The following is a 23,206-nucleotide window of genomic DNA, read 5'->3' on the forward strand; positions in this document are numbered from 1 at the left end:
TATTGTTGCTATACCTTGCAATCTCACACTTGTTAACATCCAGCCCTCTCTTAGGCATGTATCCCATGCCCCTCTGAGGTTCCTTAGTGGTAAAGGTGCTGAGGTAATGGACAAAGGGAGCTTCATCCGTGATCTCAAAGTAACGGATGCTGCTGTCACCCTATTAGAAACAAAACCTCAGTCAGACAGAGTCTAAAAACTAGGGATGCACCGAAATGGAAATTCTGGGCCCAAACCAAAAATTCTGGATGTACTTGGGCCAAACACCAAAGCTGAAAATTCCTTTTAAAATAAATATGAATTTATAATTTAAAATATAGTTTTTTGATAATTGTATTAATATTAGACTCCAAACACACCAAAACTGGACAGACAATTTAAATAATACTAATATCAATATATTATTCTACTTTATATATTCTGTTATAAAACAGTTAATATTTTTCTTGTAACTATGATTCCCCCACCCAGGATTCTTTGATGAATAGAAAGTTCAAAATTACAGCATTTATTTGAAACAGAAATCCCTTGTAACATTATAAATGTCTTGTTTCTCACTTTTAATTAATGTAATGCATCCTTGCTGAACAAAAGTATTCAAACCTTTAAAAAAAATTTAATCTTAAACCCCAAATTTTAAACGGTACTTTACCTTTCCACACAGGTAAACCACATTAGTATCGGGATCATAGAAGGGCAGGAGGACTCCGTTACTGGTGTCCATCTCATGGACAGAGATCGGCTCCTCCATATTTTCCTGAAAGACATATAGAAAAAAATGTTTATGACCATCAAATGTCACTTATTTCAGGAACTGACATTAATAGTTATTTTCTTTGTTTGGAAAGCATAATCAGGCTAAGTTAAGGCCAGAATCCACTACATGACTTTTGCCCAGATTGACCGTGCGGACAAGCTGACGTTACTTGCCGAAAGTCATAGACAGTCTGCAGATTTGAGTTGACAGATTTCACAGAAAAAAAAAGTTTTTTTAGCAACAAAGTTTGATTCCATCCAGTCTGAGGACATTAAAACATTTCATATATTGAGCTGATTTTAGAACGTATATTTGTCACGTGACTCCTAGCAAAACGGCATGCATTTCTGCATGATTTTGTGTTCATAATGACTTGAAAGTCAGGTAGTGTATGATCCTCAGTCTCTTAATCTACAATGCTGCACTTTTCTCTAACCATTTACAGAGTCGGCAAGTGTATGATGCCTGTTCAGATGTTAAAAGTTGTGTAGTGTATAGTTCCTTTAGTTCTCCTTTAGTCAAGTCTGAAGTGCATTTTTTTTGTACTGATGAGCAGGCATTAGAATGAAATTTTCAGTGGTTTTCATGGCAACTTACCGGATCCCAGAGGGCGAGCTGTCTCTCGCTCATGCGGCTAAATCCAGTGGTGAACACTTTGCCGTCAGACAGGAAAATGGCTCTCATGGGTCTGGCACCCTCATGGGCCTTGTCCTTCTCCTGTCAGCGAGACACCATAAAACTAAATTACAACACTTCTCACATACGTTCAAAAAGCCAAATACTTTTCAGATCAAGCAAACGCATCAATATACATCAGCTCAGCTGAGAAAAACTAAAGCCAGAGAAACAATTCAGTCTGTTTAATTCAGACACTTTTAGATTTCAAATAAAATCTATTATCTGCCTATTCACTTCAGAAAAGCAAGCACTTACCGCAATGATCTCCTCCTTACGCGGGTCGATGACACGGATTTTCTTGTCCTTGCAGGCAGTGCAGATGAGACTGCCATTGCGGTTCCAGCAGGCGCTGAAGATGATGTCAGGGTGCATATCCTCCAGGGTGATAATGGACTCTCCCGTGCCCACATTCCAGACAAAAATCACGTTATCACAGCCTGCAGACACCACCGGGGGGAAACACATGTACAGAACATTCATAAGATAAACATGTCAGAGACTGAGGCACATAACTTCCTGAACCATTCCTCTCTCTTTTTCCCCATTATTTCATGTCTGCTCGATTATGGTTTCCTTTTCTTTGCAGGATCAGGTGATGCTTCTCACCTGCGCTGAGGAGGATGTTGCGGGCGGTTGGATGCCAGGAAATGATTCCCACCCTTTTAGAGTGACCCTCCAGCACCACCACTGGCTCGGCCATGGAGGTCACCAAACCATTCTCTGGGATCTGCCACACCTGAGAACATTGAAAGATTTTAAAATCTAATAAGTGCAGAGATACATGACAGTGAAGTAATCCAAATCAGTTATCATTAACTAAAACTATTACAAAATCACTTTTAAAGCTGAAATTTAAAAAAATATATTCATATAAATATTAGATGATTTTAAATAAATTATAAATGCTACTTGGTAACTAACTGAAATAAAATAAAAGGTTAAAGTACTAAATGACTAAAAACAAAAAGCTAAACAGAAATATTAACTCTAAAATATAATTTCTCTCTCTCTCTCTCTCTCTCTCTCTCTATATATATAATATATATATATATATATATATATATATATATATATATATATATATATATATATATATATATATATATATATATATATAAATAAATAAAACTAATAAAAAATGACAAAGCACAGCTAAATAACACTCTATAAATTTCAGCAGTTTGACATGCAATCTGAATCATGAATCGATGCGCTGATTCATAACCATTCAAAACTTTGTTTTGAAATCAGCCCATCATTATACAAGTTATTTAGTTTTTTTGCGCACTAAATCTATTCTCGTCACTGCATAAAATTATTATAGACACACTGTAGTGAGATGAATTTTGTAACGACGTCTTTAGTGCCTTTATGGGTCTTGAGAGAGAAAATGACAATGGTGTCAATAAAGGCCTTTCTGAGCCATCGGATTTCAACAAAAATATTAATTTGTGTTCCGAAGGATGAACGGAGGCCTTACGGGTGTCAAACGACATGAGGGTAATTAATTAATGAGATAATTTTCATTTTTGGGTGAACTAACCCTTTAAGCCCTTTTGTATCTACACTTGCATGACTTTATCTGAAGGTGGCAGCAGAGGGCAAACAAAAGAGTCCAACAGAGTTTTATCATTTTAAACAAGGATTAAAAGTATACCTGATCTTTTAACTTTATATGACAGAGATAGTAATATCAGTGATTTTAAAAGCCTCTCTTTAACGTCCTTTCATCTCCCTCTACATATATTGTTTACTCTCAGCATTTATTAAATGGCCAACCAAAACATTTTATTCTGATTAGAAAAACGCAACATTTTACATTTAAAAATGTTCTGTATACTGACCTCTTAACTATGTAAGATGAGTGTACATTATTCCTTTACATAGACACCGACCTGTTCAATGTCATTATCATCATCATCAAAAAACATTAAAGGTCACTACTGAAATTACCCTCCAGCATGTCTATACCTCAATATTAGGCTGGGTAAAAAGAAAACTTGATTTTTCGATTTTAATCAATTCTCATTTTGAAGAACCGATATCAACTCTTAAATCCCAAGAATCGATCTTTAGTTCTACGCTGTTTTCAGTTGTGAATGAACAAAAATCTGAAGATGCGCCTCCCATCCAATAAATCTCAATAAATGTGTACTTTGTTACTTCTGATATGAAACAAAGTGTCAGCAATGAACACCGTTTGGCTTTAATGTGGCGTGACAAATCACTACTGCTGCCACCGAAGCAGCAGAGCACGCGTAAATCCACAAGCTCTTCTGATATTGGTTACAGAATGGACGGAATAAACATAAATGAACATCAAACAGGTATGCTAAAAGGAAATTATCATATCTCGTGTTTCAACCGGGGAAAGACGTCAATAAAACAAGCTTGTAAACAATGTCACGTTACATTTACCTCAGAAAAGCCATTCAATGTCCAAAAACTCATCAGCAAGATAAAAAATGAATAAATAAAAAACTTATAGAGGGGCTAAATATTTTGCTAAATATATGCATTATTGCATATTTATTGTATTTTTACTTGTACTTTTTACTAACATGTTCATATTTAATGTGTTTGAATAAATCCTTAATGTTTTTATGACAGCCATAAATTAAATGTTTGTTTTTGTTGTTTTACATTTACACAGTGTAATTTAAAAAAAAAATACACAAAGTAGCCTACAAAACAATTTGGCTAAAAAGGTCATTTTAACCTTTAATATTACAGTGATGTACCAACTGAGGTTCCCTGTGTAGTTCACAACATTGAGAGAGATTTTTTCCCCCCTTTTTTGCCATTGAATCAAAATCGAATTGTGGAATTTTGTGTCAATGCTCAGCCCAACTCAATATATTTCAGATGTTATATCTGAAGAAGATAGGACAGAGTGAAAAAGCAGGAATCATCAACTTCCCTGACCTCTGTATTCCCCAAGAGAGCAGACAAGAGACAGTGTCCTATTAAATGCAATACTTGCACACTCATTACATGTACACACACAAACACTGGAGTTGCTGTTTTTTCTTCACACTGGCCAAATAAGGGCTAGTAGTGCGAGATAAATAGACCTAGAGCCAGCCAGACTGACCTCAGAACTATAAAATAGTAACTGCTGATTCAATGACTTCAGCCTGGGCTTAAACTAATCTAAAACAGTCCAGAAGAGCAAGCCTTCAGTTATGCTGTGATCCGATCTTCTGCCGTTCCCATGAGTCATGGGGCAGACTTTGCCAGCTCCATGTGGACTCAATGGGTGGGTAGAGATGTGATGCTGGCTATTCAAAGAAACTTATCAAGAAATGGTCATATCCACCCATCAATAAACAACTCTAAAATGACTGCAGCGGTTAAGCTAGAGTTATATTCTGTAATCAATGCAATGTGATTTGTTAATTGATGATACATCTCAATGCAATGATTACAGAATTAAATGATTTAAATGTATACATACATCCCAATTCAAAAGTTTGTGGTCAGTTTTTTTTCCTTCTTAGAAATTATATTTGTATTTAGTAATCATCCATCAATTTAGTAATATCCTATTCGGATGGGACTAGATTTCCAGGAGGTCGTTAGAGAAATTTGTTTCACAGACATCCTTTATGGTTTTAATCCTGTCCAAATCTGTGTTTCTCACACAACCTCAGTAAAAAAAAAAATTCCAGGGCAAATTTCCTAGAGTTTTTCGGCAAACTGAGAAATCTAATCCCGTACAAATGCGAATGCCTGTGATTGCCGTATTGTATTATCCTGTGTTTTTGACCTACCTGAGCTTCTGTTTGCACATTAATCTCAATGTTAAATGACATCAGTTTAAATGATGAGAGTGGATGCATGGAAGTGAAGAGATAAAGGGGGACATACCATGACGGTGCAGTCTTCAGATCCACTAGCGATGACCTGGTCATTGTGAGGGCACCAATCAATGTCCAGGACAGGGCCAGTGTGGCCACATACTGTAGGGTAGGCCTTATCTATACGGCCCGACTGCAGAGAGAAAACAGAGACAAAAGACAAAACTTACATTATGAATGCATTTGACACATTGGGTAAATGAAACGTGCTCTGACAGTGCCAGCCAAGCTCTACGTAACACCAAAACAAACACTTAAGGCCTGGCCTGCATTCATGAAATGGGGGGTGGGGGATTCTTCTCCAAACTGTCAAACAATAGCTTATCCGGTCATTCAAGCGAACGGCAGAAACATTTACACACGACAGCTGATATGTTATAAAAACAGATTGCGAGGCTTTTGTTCTTGCAGCTCTGTTTCCAAATGCAGAGAAATAAGTGTGCAACAGGCCATTGACCCTTTCACTCGGAGTGAAAGGTCACACGGAGGTTTGGGCACTGTGAGAAAGCTAATAGTAGACGTTTTTGCCACATAAAAAAATAAATAAAAATACTACCTACTTATATTGTGCTGAAAATATACATTTAAACAATATTAGGAATAGACCAATTAATGCATTTTATTTTAAAAAGTTATGCACATAAAATGTAATCCTATCAATTATCCATTAAAATTAATTTATATATATTATGTATTAATATATATTATATTAATATATATATATATATATATATATATATATATATATATAATTTTGTATTATTATTATTAAAATGAAGTAAATAATGCTGCATATTACTTTATATTAGTTCATATAAATAAGAACTCATTGTATGAAAAGCCTCATTTTGAATAGATTTTCAGTATATTTTACTTCTAAACATTTCCTTAAGATGATACGATTTTGTATTTAAAGACAATGTACAGTACTGCAAAAGTAGGCAGATTCCATCACATCCAATGCGATTGTTTGCACGCATGCTTGTATAAGAAAAACAGTATTATTCATTCTGAGCACCTTATGTAATATCATTATACAATGCACAGACCAGGAGACTAGGGGAATACAACAGAAGTTTTCCCTCCTCTCCCTTGTACACAGACAAACAAAGAAGCCAAATAAAGGCACGGCTGCGGTCCCATGCCCAGTCAGATGACTTCCTGATGACATCAGTGCCCTCTGCTCAAAGGTCATGACCCTTGATCTCTTGCGAGACCACAATCTCTGCACAGGGCTGTGTGCTCAGGTGTCATCTGATCACATTGTTCAGTCAGCGTGTAGAGAGAGGTCCACACCCACTCTTTTGTTCATGCTGCTGCTGCTTTGCCTATGGTGTGATGACATCACAGCAGAAAGCCCAGCCCGATAAAGCACAACAGCTTGGGCTATTCTCAAGCCCGGCCTGTACAAAAAGACACTACCCACCTGTGCAAAAATCACTCCATGTACACATTCCTTCTCAAGTCTGGGCATGGTTATAACACGGCCTTATGAAAGAGAAACTATACCTTTTGCAGCTATTTGTTAGCTAACCGCCCCTCGTGTTTTTGTGTGTGTGTGCGCATGTGGATAGTTTCGAATAAGAGAAGTGAAAAATGTCAAGACGACAATACAGGATTTAACTAGAAATGTTATAAGGTACCTGGAAAGAAAGGGAGATGAAACGATGTTTGCGAAACAGAAAATAATCAGAGACTCACACAGAACACAAAGAAATGCCGTCCTATTATCAGGAACACTGATTATCAATCAGTCCATGAACAGCTAAAACAAATATACAGACAGTCTGGTCCTTACACAGATACAGCTGCTCCAATAAAAACAGAATTCCTAATTCAAAGTCCAGCTGTGGGCAGCAGCCTGTCAACCATCACATGCACCAAAAGACAACAAGCCAAGATACGTTCTGACATGAGACTCGTGTGATAAAATCACTTACTGATAGTCTGTGTAGAGTTATGATGTCTCTGTAATGTTGGTAAAAACAATTCATGCAGAAAGTGATGACGTAAATCCCTGTTGACATGGAACTTCACCTAAACAAACGTCACCTAACCAGAAGATCATAGACCTATTAAAGTATTAACACATTTAAAAACTGTGTTTTACTGAAGTATTCATGCGTTTAAAAAAACAAAAACATTCCTGTCTATAAATGGTTCGCTCTCAGGAGTTCAGTGATGTCAAGCCTGACAGGTTGCCACCTGTGCAATAAGTCCATTCGTGAAATCCTCTAATAATAAATATTCGACAGTACTGTTAGTGGTATTATAACAAAGTGGAAGCAACAGACCTCCCAACTTTGTGTGGCCTTCAGATTATCCCAAGAGTGCATCAAGAAAGATTCATGGAATGGGTTTCCATTGCCTAGCAGCTGCATCCAAGCCTTACATCATCAAGTGCAATGCAAAGTGTCGTACGCAGTGGTGTAAAGCACACCACCACTAGACCCTAGTGTAGTGGAAACATGTTCTCAGGAGTGACGAATCACACTTCTGTCTAGCAATCCCATGGACGAGTCTGGGTTTGACGGTTGCCAGGAGAACGGTACTTGTCGGACTACATTGTGCCAAGTGAAGAGTTTGGTGGACGGGTGACTATTGTGTGGAGTTGTTTTGTAGTGGTTGGCCTTGGCCCCTTAGTTCCAGTGAAATGAACTCTTAATGTTTCAGCATACCAATACATTTTGGACAATTTTTTTGGACAAGTGGGAAACAATTTGGGGATGTCCTTCCTGTTCCAACATGGCTGCGCACCAGTGCACAAAGCAAGGTCCATAAAGACATGAGCAAGATTGGTGTGGAGGAACTTGACTGGCCTGCACAGAGTCCTGACCTCAACCCGATAGAACACCTTTGGAATTAATTAGAGCGCAGACTGCGAGCCAGGCCTTCTCATCCAACATCAGCGCCTAATCTCACTAAAGCGCTTCTAGAAGAATGGTCAAAATCTCTCATAAACACACTCCTAAACCTTGTGGAAAGCCTTCCCAGAAGAGTTGAAGCTGTTATAGCCAACTTCATGTTAAACCATATGGATTAAGAATGGGTAGTCATTAAAGTTCATATAAAGGCAGACATCCTAAATCTTTTGGCAATATAGTGTATGCGTGTGAATGAAAATTATCTCAGTCGAGTCAGAAATGATTTTCAGTGATTATTGCAGTTTAACTTGTACTGAACCCAGAACATTCCTTAAATACAGAGTTCATCAGTAGGCATTCAACAACATTATATATTACATTACATTTACCTATACTACATATCTTTTAAAAACGATTACGAGTTATTTTACCTTCTGTCCTATAAAACTTCTTATTGAAAGTAATATGTTTTGCCACTTTAGTACTTTATGTCTGTTCCCATGCATGCATGAGTGCACGTTTTATGGAGGAGAGAGAATATTAATTCAGTAGTTTAAAAAAAAAAAGTGAATTTATTCATCTGAAAAGTAATGTGCATTACATTTCTTTAAAAGTAACTCAAATATTAATGAGTAACTCTAAAAAGGAAGGTTATTTGTTACATCAAAAAAATAACTGCATTATCCTATGATCATTTGTGCTTTAGTCATAGATATGTGGAAGAAAGTGATGGCGGAAAAGAGGTGGAAGGTGATCAAAGGGCACCAGTTCTCAAAAGATCATTCCAGTAAAAACCCATACCTCAAAGCCTCTACACGAGGAGGATCAGGATGATGCACAAGCATTAGCCGCTCTATTTATTTACTGAATTTATTGCCAGGTGGTTTTTATGGATCACTGACATTGGAGCAGAAGATTAGCAGTGATCATCTGACTTTGGATTCTAGACTGGTTTGCTTTATAACTTAACTAGGTACTTGTATGCAAGCTTGTGATCATAACATATTTTCAAATCAATAAACAAATTATAAAAGTAAAAGATTTTTTTTTTTAAAGAAACAAAAATGGTGATATAAACTGATTACCAGCCTTTCAAATCATCCGGAATAATGTAAAGAATGTCGCCAAGATGTCTAAATAACCTGCATGTGTGCATTTTCACCCAAGACATTTTTAGAATGTCTGCTCATTAGAAATGCAATGTTATAAAAAAGCATTAAAAAAGAAATCTTGCAGACCCCCGACAGACAAATTCTTATATGGCAATATTATAATGGCTAACTGTGAGGTGTTAGTTCACCTTACAACATGAATTAGAAATTGTAGCATTCATTGTGGCAAATAAAACTTACAGGAAAGCTCTGCTAAACTCACATCATGAATATTTATGTAATTAATTAGAACCGGAGCCGTCCAAAACCATCCGTGCAATGCAGCGAGTCTAACTTGTTGCATAGCAACAGTAGCAGCATTACTGCAGATCCCTCACCTCAGCTAACACAGGTCTCAACCCATTCAATCGATAATAAACCACATTTAAATAAAGATCTCTTTTGCCTCAATAAAACCAAGCCAGAGAGCAAGAGAGATGCCAGTGAAGAGACATGAAAACCATGGAACTATGGAAACGAGAGACAGAAAGCCTGGAGACACTATGGAGGTGGGCAACAGAAAGTATTACAGAGCCACAGATGCTTTCTGCAGTAGCTGAAGCATGTCTGTCTTATCTAGTCAGCATGGAAATTTCCATTTCCTCTGCGAGTTCACAAGGAACCAGAGGCAGCAGACTACAGCTGACCTGACTTAAGTACCCCAGCTGCTGTCCAACTAGAATTCACGTCATTTTACATGATCCACGTAAACGGCGAATCAGGGCAGAGGGGGCGGTGCCAAGCGCGAGTCAGAATGAGAAAGCAGCTCAGGGCCAGCAGGTGTGAGCAGTTGGCTAATGCATGCGACCTATAAGAGGAGGAGGAGGAGGAAGAGGAGGGAAGAATGGGGTAAAGAAATGAGGTAGAAAGATAACGAGATAAGAGAGATCCTGAGGTTTGATACACAAACATTTTTAAAAAACACATTTATTATTCTAAATATAAACATTCGGTTTATTCTGGTTGAACCTATTAATAAAATTAAGTACAATTAAATAAGTGTATATATATATATATATATATATATATATATATATATATATATATATATATATATATATATATATATATATATATATATATATATATATATATATATATATACACATACACATATATAATTTTTTTTTTTTTTTACATATGTATAAAGTATATTTACAATATTTACTATGATTGAATTTATTATAATATAAAAATATAAAAAGAAAAAGGAAATAAAAAAATCTTCAAAATCTTTGAGACAGGGACATTTGTACAGTAGTGACATCCCGTTTGGATTTCATTTATAGATAAATTACAAAATGAAACAGTTCTCTCATTGTCAAATTCTGTAAACCAATTAAAAAAAATTGTCGATTTATTTATTTACAAATTATTACAAATAATAACAATTAAAAGAAACCTAATAAATGACCACAGCAGACTTTACACATTAACCAAAAATTCCCTACACACTGTCCCCTTTTCTTCTATGTTTCTATCAAAGAATCTATTGGACACAAGCGCTGTGCTTCAGCCAATGGAGAGGAAAGAGGAAATGGGTCTGGAAGGTTGACAGGCGGGGAGCTGAGGATGACCATATAAGGTAAAATCTGCAGACAGCAGCCGCCAGAGCTCAGTCAGTGCAGCAGGAACAGTAGGGGGCTCCTGGAATACAGACTGGGAATCGGAATGACAAATCCATGGCCACACACAATTCAAGTTACATCTGTCCATGTGGCTGCACAGAATATATGGAGGTGGACTTTGAAGTAAAGCCAATGAACTCTCACTTCCTTTGTGTGTGCCCCTTTTTTCCTGTCCCTCATCTTTGGTGCTCTCATTCTCCTGCTTTTCCTCTTTTCTGTGAAGTGACGCATGCGCATCCTGTTCAGAGACAGGACTCCCAACAAATATGTCCAACATATGGTTGGATCAATATGAAATATTTTGGCTTCAACATTATACTAAATCAATAACTAAAGCAACAAATAAACAGACTCGGGTGACTGATGACATGAAATTATGGCAGTATAGATTTATTTTTCATTAATATAAACTATGTATAACCCATCCAGTTTCAACTTTTTCCATATGCATATACAACAATCTGGTCCTTCCAAAAGTCATACATGACAATGGTTTGTTCTGTTGATCAAACTCTTTTTTTAACATTTAAACCTTTTCTTCTATTTAATATATTTAATATTTAAATGTAAGAATGTAAATATTCCTGTGATGGCAAAGCTGAAGTTTCAGCATTTCTATTCCAGTGCCACAACTGACAAGATCCTTTAGAAACAAAAAAAATTATTTTGATTTGTTGTTATAATTATTATAATAATTCATTTTAAATATGTGTTATTGGCCACAGTGTCAGCTAATGCCATTTTGACTCCTAAATTGACTCCTAAAGTGTTGTGGACAAGAAACAGACTACCATCGCGTCTCTTTCATTAAGCCATTTGAAAAGCTCTGTACGGAAGAGCTTTTGTGTGAAAAATTAAACATGCTAGTCTTTAGCATTACAGACACTGCATCAGTTCTCATCCACAATGACACTATATAAAAGATAAAATGTTTGATTCTTGCATCCCGATGGCCATTCTAGTTTACGAATCACTACACTACGAACACCCTACATCAAACAGATTTTGGCTAAATCTGGACTGACATCGTATAGTCTGAACATGGCATTAGTCTTATCACCCACTGTTCATTTTACTAAATGAAAAAATGATCATGTGTCATTGTCAACATTACCCCACAAACGCTGAACAAAACATTCCTATAAGACGAAACAGCAGTAGACTGAATCCAATGTCCAGGTATTAATTTTCCAACTGAAAACTTGTCACTAAATACACACTATGAAAGTCTGCTTCCTTATTACGACAGGATTTGAGCTCTAAAAGGAAATTGTTGCTAATATCATAACAGAGGCAGGCAGCATAAGGATAAATGGCAGTTTCCTGCAAGATGGTTCATATTTCGTGCTATAAACTAAACATTAGAATTGGTCAGGCAGAAGGGATGAAAATTAGTCACTCAGGTCGGTGTGAATGGAAAGTAGGAATTCAAGGCCTGCGGAAGGCTGTAACAGCCATCCGTTTCCAACCACTTCCTTCGTATGTTAATGAAAGTATACAGCTGAGAGAAGGGGGAGGGTGTTGAGAGAAAGACAGGCAACATGTGATTAGTTAGACACCTGATGGTCTCTTGAAGGGAAAGACAATAAGATTCTGAGTCACGCTGCTCTGCCTCCCACACAAAGAATCCAACCACAACCTTATCTGAAACTTCCCCCAGACTCAAAAGACATCACTACAAAACATCATTACTCCTTACGGAAAAACGTACAAATGCCTTCACTTAGGAGCAGGGCATCTTGTCATGACACGCCATGCCACGTTCAGGTAAAGACAGAAGGCAGCTCAGTCTATCAAAGAGTAAGACTGAGAACAGCGGAGGCAAGTAGTATCGAAGATTAAATGAACACTTCATTAAAATGGACCCACTTTATATTAGGTGGCCTTAACTACTATATACTAACCTTTAAAGTAATAATTTGATACAATGCACTCATTGTGTACAGGCATGCTTTTACATCGTACTTACATTTAAAAAAATGAACATTCATTACAATGAATGTAATTAAAATAATCTGTAATTGATTTCTGTATTTATATTTATAATTAAACTGTTGACACTTCCCTTACACCTAACCCTACCCTTAAACTTACCCATACCACCACACCTGTCCATAACGTTACCCGTATACCACCTCGCCTCGATATCTGCAAAAGTGCTTTGCAATACAATACGAACACAATAAGTACATTTTACTTACATATTAAAATATAGTACTTAAGGCCACCTAATATAAAAATGTACTTAATAGTAAATTATTTGCAAATAAATGCAAAAATCCACAATTCAAAATTATAAATAAACAAATACATTTTCTTCCTGGTCAGAAAATAATAAATGGCCAGTATTTAAATTCTTAAATTTAAAATAATATAATATTTAAATAAATGAAAAATTAATAATTTTAATGACTTATTAAAATTAATGACTTATTATAAGGAACATTATTTTGATTTGCTAAATGTTTAACAGTGTTATGAAATCGTTAGTATTTGGAAGGTTACATTTAAGTGTTAAATGATGACAAAGGTAATTTTTTTAAAAAGCCCCATGAACATATACAAAAAAAATTAACAATATTATTTTTTTGGGGAAAAAAAATCTTAAAATGAGGAAGACCAAAAGAATGCTGTCCGAAGTTCTGTGACGAAAGCAGGCCAACTCACTGAGTCTTTACTACGGTTGTAAAGGGGCTGAAAACTTCCGGTAAATTTCCAAAAAAATTCCCACAAAAAAAAGAAAAAAATATTGTAAAATTTCCCAAAACCCTGGAAAGTTTCAGAAAACTTTGTAATCCTAGTCTATACACTGCCAACCCATCCTCATTTAGTCACGGGGGTCTGCTGATATACAAGTCTCTTACTAACCTTCTCACTCACCCTCATGTCATCCCAAACCTGTATTACTTCAAAACACTGAGACATTTCTTAAAATATATTTTATGTTCCGCAGAAGGAGGAAGACAGAAATTCATACAGATTTGTAACAACATGAGGCTGAGTAAATTATTAATTTTGATAAGCATAGTGAAACACCATCAGCCTTGCCACTTACACTTCATGCCTTGCTGGGAAAAAGAAGAATGGGTCTGAAGATTTTGGGGAATCAAGTGTGGGTGAGGAGTTCCCATACAGATTTTTTTTGGGGGAAACAAAGAGCTGTGCAGGACCTGGCATACACACGAACAATAGCTCCCCCAGGGCCAGCTGTCTGATTGCAGGGGGGTGCTGGGAATGGGGTAGCCTGGGAAGACAGACCATAGACAGATACAGTGCTACACTGAATCGAATTGGTACTTCAGGAGGGGTGCAAAAGATGAAGCAGAAGGACAGCAGGCAGGACACAACACAGACACAAAGCAGAAAAAAAGTGTGGCCATAAACTGAAGTGAAGCGAGTTATTGTTTTGAGGCTAAAATGTAAAAAAAAAAAAAAAACTTTACAAAGCTATGACAAGCTACACCCACTCACAAAACCCACTGATGATAGTCTAAAAATACTTTGCTGACAATATCTAAGGAAAAGTTTGTAGACATGTAGACTACAAAAGCACTGGCATTAACAAAAACTATGAAGTTTTGGCAAAAGTGTTTAATCCCAGCACATTTCAGTCCTACGTCAAAGAAATGGACAGATGGATCAAGCAATCTGCTCAGAGAAAAACACACAACAGTGAGAATATGAGGACAAACATGATTTATTTTCACAGATTAATACATTTCCCCTCACACTTGGATTTTCCTTTTAAACATCATGGTCGGAACGACAAAGGATTTATAATTGTGTGATCCATGACTCTTTGAGCTGACCTGAAACCTGAGCTTTATAAATGCTTCAGGAAAGCAGCTTGCAGAAACCGACAGTGAAACTAATAACGTAAATAACACAAGATAAATATAAGAGTCGGTTGTAACTGAGCTGGTCTGGCCAGGCAGCCGAGCGCTTGAGTGTGACATCATTTACGAGCGGGCGCGCGTGTTCGTGTGTGACGCTGATGACAGGCTTCGGGAACCAGACGAGAGCCCGAAGAGGTTTGGATGTCACAGTCGTGTCAGAGCGCTCTCAAATTACAGAGCGCTGTTCCGCTTGTCAACACCACTGCTCTGGGTTGTCGTGCTAATCTCGCCAGCATTACCACAGTAATCGGAGATGTGCCAAATGACACTATCAGATATACAAATATAACACTTTCTACAGATGGCTACCAACAAAATGCTAAACTTACAATTAAATCTTAAAAAATAAAATAAATAAAATACTCATCTACTTATGTGAAACACAAAAATATTTTGAGAAACATGTTTTTTTTTTTTGTAGTAACCAAAACTATTTAGTTGCAAGCTGTGCTTTTGTGAAATATCTTCTTTCTTTACTCATTAGGGTTAATAAATGATGTTTATTTTTGAGTGAACCAGCACTTCAAACTTGAAGTATTGTGATTCTTATGAAATGTTATGTTCCCAGACAATGAGTACTCGCATGTTAAGATAATGCTAAAGTTTCTGTTAACAACGAGAAACTCTAACTAAATGATTGTAGAAAAACAACAACATTGTTGTACGATAAAAAAATGCAATTATATTTTTTGCTCCTTGTTTTCACAATGGCTATCAAATGTATCTTTGGTTTGGGCTGTATAAATGTAGCTTTACATTTCTCACTTGTAAATGAATGGATATGTTGAATAAAACTGAATTAGTTTAATATTAGTAGATCTGATAAAGAAGTTATAAGTTAAAAGTATAAGCATTTCAAAAGTATTTCAGTCAAACCAATTGTCTGTCTTTCTCTACATAGAACTGAAAACCAGTACAAAAAGAAAGAAATTGAAGGCCACTCCTTTAAACTAACTGAGAATGAACCACATGCTTCGACATGCACAAACATGCAGACAGACTAAAACCGCAAATGCTAAACCAAGAACATAACAGACTAGGTAAAACACACTTCATTCAGATCCAAATCTCTGGCTTTGTAACACAAGCAGACGGTGGTAGTCAGTGACAGAAGGTTAAAGAAGGGTAGTGCATTAAGATCCGAAGTAACAAAATCCCTACAGGCCTATGATCTTAGCTGTAGATCCAGCTCACAAATGTGACTTTTTTTATCAACACATTTGAACTCAGAAAGCCTTTAGGAAACATAATATATTAACATCACTGTGTAACAAATACCTTAGGCACAACTGTCAGTACTTTTGCAGCAATGATGACTCTTTTTGAACGATAAAAATGATTTATAAAAATGTATGTTAGCACAATAAAGTGGGGGTAGAGCTGTACGTGGTCTAGATAATTTGTGATTTTAAACATCTAAAGTGTTGTCACAATGGAGTAAACAAGTATGCTCAGAATAACATCTCAAAGTAGGGAAACTCAATGAACCATTTTGACCGATTAATACTATTGGTTGAACAGTTTAAAAAGTCATTTTTCCCTTGAATGGTTTAAAAAAATACATAAAATTACACAATTCATAAAATGTAGTTTTTGAGAGAGAAAAATTAAAAGGATAATCTGCTTATAAGTTGCATTGTATTATTGCATTACTGTAAAATACCAGTAAACAAAGCAAAATGCTTTACAAACATTCTAAATAATATAAACCTTAGTATAAATCTCACTCCACAACAAATCCTTTCAAATTTAACAGTATTCAGAACAGAACAAGAATGAAAAATTGCTATATAAACATCAAGTCAAAATTCATTAATTTACCCCAAAACTGAAACAGAAACCGGTGTTGGGCTCACATAGACAACCTCACTCAATCGACATGGATACAAATGTTTCCATATTCGTGATGTATTTTGATGCCAAATATTATTTATTATACAAACTAGGCTTTGTGCTTCACTCATGTTCCAATATCCACGTTAACTATCATCTAAATAAATATCATCGCAAAAATGTGCTTTGCATAACTGACTACTTCTGTTGAGCAGTTAAGCTTGTTTTATGATTGGTATGTTCGGTATTTTATTTTGATAAATAACAGGCTATGATGTCAAGTTAGCAATGCTATAACTGATATGCAAGTGTGCTCGAGGCGATCTGTGTGATCACTTGAATTTATTCCTTATAATTCATATAGTTTCCTTAACAGCGGAAACAACTTAAAATATTTAATTTTTGGCCATACTGATAAAACTGTAAAGTACTTTTATTTAAGTACATGCACAATAAAAACAAAACACTGTGCTCTTTTAAAATAAAGAAAACAGGATGTCAATTTCTACTGCCTCTGTCTCCTTTCAATTAACTTGTCTGTGGAGCGTGTCACAACAATGAACTGAAAATCAGTATCTAGCAAATTTTCAGCAAACAAAATCATTTTGTCACTTTGCTTCTTTACAGAGTTAGGACAATCTCCTCAGGTTCTTGTAGGTGTAAGACATCTCTACTGAAACAACACTATTCTCAAACTTAAAATAAAAACTGCACCTAAAATATTAATAGCCTTCATGTAGTTTTTAAATCTGGATGCTGTTTTAATCCAGAATAAAAGAAAAAATTGAATCTCCTCATTTATTTTTTCCATAAAACGGTTCAAAGTTACCAAGTCTTGTCAAGCCTCAAAAGGGAGAATAAAAGAACCAAGTCAATCGTTCTGTGAGAAACAGACTGAAAAGTCATTATTCACATTATTCATGCCATTATTCTAGTAAGAACCGAATAAGTCAGATTTGTGAACTAATTAAAACCTTTAGACTGAATCAAATGGTTCACTGAAAATTATATATTCCAAAAAATATCACAATCCGATTCTACAGTTTTTACCTTTTTCTTTTTAAGTTTTTAAGCTTCTTGATCATTATGAACTGTCATTATATGGACCAGAGAAATGCGAAGTTCCTTTAAAACTTATGAATCACTTATTGATCATTAAACATTGAAACTAAACATCCTTCCCCTGGACACTTCCAATAACCAATTTTTCCTAAAAACAACAATAATAATAATAATAATAATAATAAATTTTATTTGTAAAGCCCTTTTCATAGTTAAAAACAATCCCAAAGTGCTACACATTTAAAAAAAAAAAAAAAAAAATGAATTAGCAAAAAGTAAAAAATGCTTGTTTAAAAAGAAAGGTTTTTAGTTATTTCTTAAAAGAGTCTATGGCTTGAGGAGCCCTTAGGTTTTCTGGAAGTGAATTCCAAAGACGCGGTGCGGCTGAGCAGAAGGCTCGATCCCCCATACACACAATATGTCAAGAAAGTGCGTCGTCGCTAAATGCTAACTACTAAAAACATCACAGAAGAAAAGAAAAATACAGAAAATATTTGACGATTAAAATACAGCTATGTGGAGTGAGAAATGACAGTACTTGTGTCAAATTTGAAAACGTACACTACCATTAATAAGTTGTATCAATAAGATGTTTCACATGAAATTATTACTTTGATCAGAAGTTGAATTTCAAGTTGAAGTTACTTTGATCATGTTTCACTGAAGACTAGATTAGACTGACTGAAAATTCAGCTTTACCATCACAGGAATAAATTATTTTTAAAAATATATTTAAATAATAAAAATAAATTGTAATTGTAAGTCTTACAGACCCCAAACTTTTTGAACGGTTGTGTACATCAACACGTCTTGACAGGACATAAAAGTCTAGCAAGAACACAGTATTATGACAAAAAACATCCCATCACCTGTTTCTCTTACCTTATAGCTTGATTAACAACAGGGTTTAAAAAAAAAACTAATTCCAAACTAGAATGACTAGCCATCTTAAGTGTTTTATAAATATAAAAAGCAATGAATAGGAAACTAATAATTAATTTTAAGTACAGTGTAGTTTTACAGATTCCTCACCTTATGAAGCGGCAAAACCATAAAAGCACCTCCTCCGCTGGCTTCCACAATTATGGCAACAAATTTGGGGTTAACCGCGCAGAAGGCGCTGTCCCACGTGACCCGGGACACCCTGATGTCATCGTAGCACTGGTCATTCTTCACCGCCTGACCGAACACATGCCGGAACTTGCTCTGTCGTACAACCCGTCTGAACATATCTGCAGAGAAGAACAGGACGAGAATGATGAATGAAGCGGTCACATGACCTGAACGCTTGAGTGCTTTCACTGAACAGATATGAGCCACGTACAGAGATGCCATTTATAGTAGCATTTGTTAATGACTACTAGATCTGCAAAAATCAACATTTCCATTTATGCATTCCATCACAGTGCACTGCAATCTGTAATCCAGTGATGTTATGACACGCATCTCAGAGTAAAGGGCAGTCTTACAGTGTTTAAACAGTGTCTTAATCCACTGGTTAGTTTAAATATAATCCTAAAACATGACAAGTGCTGCAGCGTTTGCACTTAAAGTCAATAATGAGAAGAACAGTGGCACTTCAAAATGACAGTTAAATCTCAAATGATTTCAAAGTGTTTGGAATGTAGAATAATGATGGAATCCATTTCAAATAGCGCTACTGAAAATTCAAAGCAGGTTCAAATAGGGACAAGCTCTATTAGACCGCACACGTACCAGATGGGTTCACTATCCCAAATGAATAATAAATCCTCAATCAGAGACCATTTTAGCATCGGTATTGCGATGCACATCCGCAATAGTCCCATCGTGATGTGCGATATCAAGTATAGGCATCGTAGTTGAGCCGTACAGACCATGCGCCACGTTTCAAAATGCACAATTCTCGGATTGATTGCAGTTTAATCATCAGAGTGAAGCTCATCATTTGCATGTTTTTAGGTCCTGTCAGTTAACAATTTTAAACCCTTCTAGCGCAATTGCTGAACCCGCGTTCAGACACAGAGCAGCACAGACAGCAGGCAAACAGAGAATTCCATTCTCTTCTGTCTATTTGTGCTTGAACGGACACGCAAAATTGTGTCAAAACACCAGCCTCGGTGAGTATCCTTGTGAACAGTCGCTTATGGCTAAATTGAACGTAAACAATTGTGAAAGAAAACGGGTGTGTATCATTATATCGGATTTGTGAATTCAGTCTTAGGCCCCATTTACACTGCAAGGTTCAAGTGACCCAATTTCGCTTTTTCCCTTTCATGTGGCACAGATCGGATTTTACATGAACGTGTAAGAAAGAAAAAAAAATCTGATGCCTCTCATATGTTGTAATAAATCTGATATGATTCGGATACGTGAATTTGCGTCTGCCATGCAAGCGGTCAAATTGGATTTCCAAATTGGATTTGAGTCGTACATCATTAAAAAAAGGGATGGAGGCGAATGACGTCAACTCAGATGGACACAAAATGTGATCACATGACACAAGTGGCATGATGGAAGACGAGAGCAATTTTTTGCTGACCTTTAAAGACAAAACATCGATTTAATTTTGTCTGCATCCATTGCATTACACATCGGTTTACTTCCTTTTCTGGGTCAGAAAGTCTTGGACTGTTTCACCAGTGTATAGTGTAAATGCAAATATTGGATACAGGTCATTTTAAAATGATGTAATGATGTAAGCAGGTCATAAAAAAAACAACAACAAAAAAACAATTCTGATGTAGTGACCAAATCGGAATTGTGCATCAAGACCTGCAGTGTAAAAGCAGCCTTAGTGACAGCAGCCTAAAATTCTCACTTCGTTCTGTCATATTAATCAAAGAAAATACAGAGAAAACCACTTTTGTAGCTTTAACAAAGATTAATTATATTTCATTTGCGAAGACTATGCAGTGGTATCTTAGGTTTTATTATTCAATGTCTGTACCTGAATACTGCGAAAAACAAAGCACTGTTTATTTCATTGGTATCCTTGTTCTGTTGTATGCAACTGTGCTTGTAATTTGTTTCTTATTTTCTATGCAGATTCACTCCCCTGCAAAATTACCAATAATTCTAAAATGATTAAGTCTTTCTAAATAGAGCTGTTTTTATGACGCAGTGTATATCACAGAAAAACAAAATATAGCGCAATACATTTTTTTCCAATATCGTGCAGCCCTAGTGCATTACTCACCCTATTTCAAACTAAAAACTCCATATAAAGCGTCAACACATCACACTGGTTTCTAAGCTATCTGTTTCAGCCTGTCCTGCTTTAATTCTAAAACAAACCTGAATAACGAGAACATTCTGTCTTTGTGCCATTTTCCAACGAAAACAACTGAGGCCCAACTAAAACAGTAGAAACACCAGGGCTAGATTGAGACAAACTGTCAATGAAAAAGGTAAGGAGAAAAAATAAAGCAAAATACAATCCTCATTGCTCTGGGATCAATAACAACGTGCTTAAATCTGTAGTTCACACCCAAGCAGATATAGACCTACATGAATTAAATCGCTTCATAATCTTGGCAGGAGGTAAGACTGTGCTTGATTCTAGTAGCATCTTACATGGCAGACCAATGTTCGGTCATGAGATTATTTGCATGAACATGTAGACTAATTAGACTACTTGGCTGACTAACAGTATTGACTAACAGAGGTATTTTCCAAATCATTTAGTCCCCTTAAACCCCGCCCCAGCAAGCTGACGTTCATCTGCCTCCATTTTTGAGTTCCATGGCCACGTCTCACAATCCAAGTGTTATGCATAGAATCATAAGTGTAGCTCCAGTTGCAATCAACAGTGAAGTGTAAAGGACGAGGTGCCTTGAGGCTGGTGTAACAGCAGGGTGGAAAGAGGTCAGGAAGCAATGCTGTTGGTGGGTGTGGCTGTTTGACTAAGAAAGAAATATGAACTTTGTTTCATGGCAATAAAATGTAAAGCATAAGCGGTTTTACACTAAATCACATGCTACAAATGTTTAATTTTTTTCTTTTAACACGCTGGGACAGTGAGAGATGAGACAGGAAATGATAAGGAGACGAGGTGATTGGGATCAGGAAATGACACGAGACGAGCTCGAACTCGGGTGACCAGTATTTATGCTTGCAATAACCATTTCCTCAACCCCTTTAAAAAGAACACACAAACTACACAAGTCAGTCAGCTTATATCAGTCATCATGATGCTACATCTCACACTTCCCTCAGTACCACAGAAGGCCTCGCACAGGGCACTACTGTACTGTAGCAGGTTCGTGCAGCTGAAGGGCTCTAAATACCACACTTACTTCAAACAAACTTAACTTCTCCCATTTCCTCATTCCCACCCCTTTCATTGTCTCATTTCCCATAAGTTGCCAAGGTCGACCGTCTGACATAAGATCTGGTAACATAAGTTCAGAAGCGACTGCAATTTCTCAGAGAGCAAAAGTGGAACTGAAAAGGTTTGTTTGGGCAGTAGAGATGGCACTTCTCAGCAATTTTCTTTAGGTAGTTTAGGTTAAACAAATTGTATTTTGTGCAAATAAGGATGTACAGAAAAACTGTCTGAGGCACAGAAGGTTACGATTTAACCACTTCTCTTCTTGGTTAATGCTAAGTTGATTAAAGCAGCTAATGAAATGAATCACCAGGGAGCGACAAGAAGACAAGACAAACAAAAAAAATCTCTCCAAGAACAAGCTTAATCTTGTAACTTGTATTGTAGGGTTGTGCCTATAAACTATAGTATTATGTATGGACAATAATCAGAGATATCGCCGATGGCTGATGCCTTCCTTAATTTCATAACGACATGATAAAAATTAAACTTTCATATATTTTAGATTCATTGCACACCAACTGAAATATTTCAGGTCTTTTATTGTTTTAATACTGATGAATTTGGCATACAGCTCATGAAAACCCAACATTCCTATCTCAAAAATTAGCATATCATGAAAAGGACCTGCGGAAGCAGTGGACTGAGTCTGGAGTAGAAACATCCAGAGCCACCGTGCACAGGCGTGTGCAGGAAATGGGCTACAGGTGCCGCATTCCCCAGGTCAAGTCACTTTTGGGCTACAGAGAAGCAGCACTGGACTGTTGCTCGGTGGTCCAAAGTGATTTTTTTTTCGGATGAAAGCAAATTTTGCATGTCATTCGGAAATCAAGGTGCCAGAGTCTGGAGGAAGACTGGGGAGAAGGAAATGCCAAAATGCCTGAAGTCCAGTGTCAAGTACCCACAGTCAGTGATGGTCTGGGGTGCCATGTCAGCTGCTGGTGTTGGTCCACTGTGTTTTATCAAGGGCAGGGTCAATGCAGCTAGCTATCAGGAGATTTTGGAGCACTTCATGCTTTCATCTCCTGAAAAGCTTTATGGAGATGAAGATTTCGTTTTTCAGCACGATCTGGCACCTGCTCACAGTGCCAAAACCACTGGTAAATGGCTTACTGACCATGGTATTACTGTGCTCAATTGGCCTGCCAACTCTCCTGACCTGAACCCT

At 36.6% G+C, this 23,206-nt stretch overlaps 1 protein-coding gene across 3 annotated transcripts in view; it reads right to left on the reverse strand.

The window, feature by feature from the left end:
• Nucleotides 1–23,206, reverse strand: part of coro1ca (coronin, actin binding protein, 1Ca) — a 66,605-nt gene that overhangs the window by 14,633 nt on the left and 28,766 nt on the right. For all 3 annotated transcript variants that reach the window (XM_067439276.1, XM_067439273.1, XM_067439274.1), the window contains 7 exons: nucleotides 18,762–18,961; nucleotides 5,306–5,428; nucleotides 2,042–2,171; nucleotides 1,691–1,872; nucleotides 1,355–1,474; nucleotides 653–757; nucleotides 15–160 (listed from right to left, as the gene is read on the reverse strand). In XM_067439276.1, coding sequence (XP_067295377.1) covers nucleotides 15–160; nucleotides 653–757; nucleotides 1,355–1,474; nucleotides 1,691–1,872; nucleotides 2,042–2,171; nucleotides 5,306–5,428; nucleotides 18,762–18,959 — 1,004 coding nt within the window. In that variant the 5' untranslated portion in view covers nucleotides 18,960–18,961. The remainder of the gene's footprint in view (nucleotides 1–14; nucleotides 161–652; nucleotides 758–1,354; nucleotides 1,475–1,690; nucleotides 1,873–2,041; nucleotides 2,172–5,305; nucleotides 5,429–18,761; nucleotides 18,962–23,206) is intronic.

Source organism: Pseudorasbora parva, chromosome 3, assembly GCF_024679245.1.
Source record: "Pseudorasbora parva isolate DD20220531a chromosome 3, ASM2467924v1, whole genome shotgun sequence".
In the NCBI taxonomy this organism is placed as follows: Eukaryota; Metazoa; Chordata; class Actinopteri; order Cypriniformes; family Gobionidae; genus Pseudorasbora; species Pseudorasbora parva.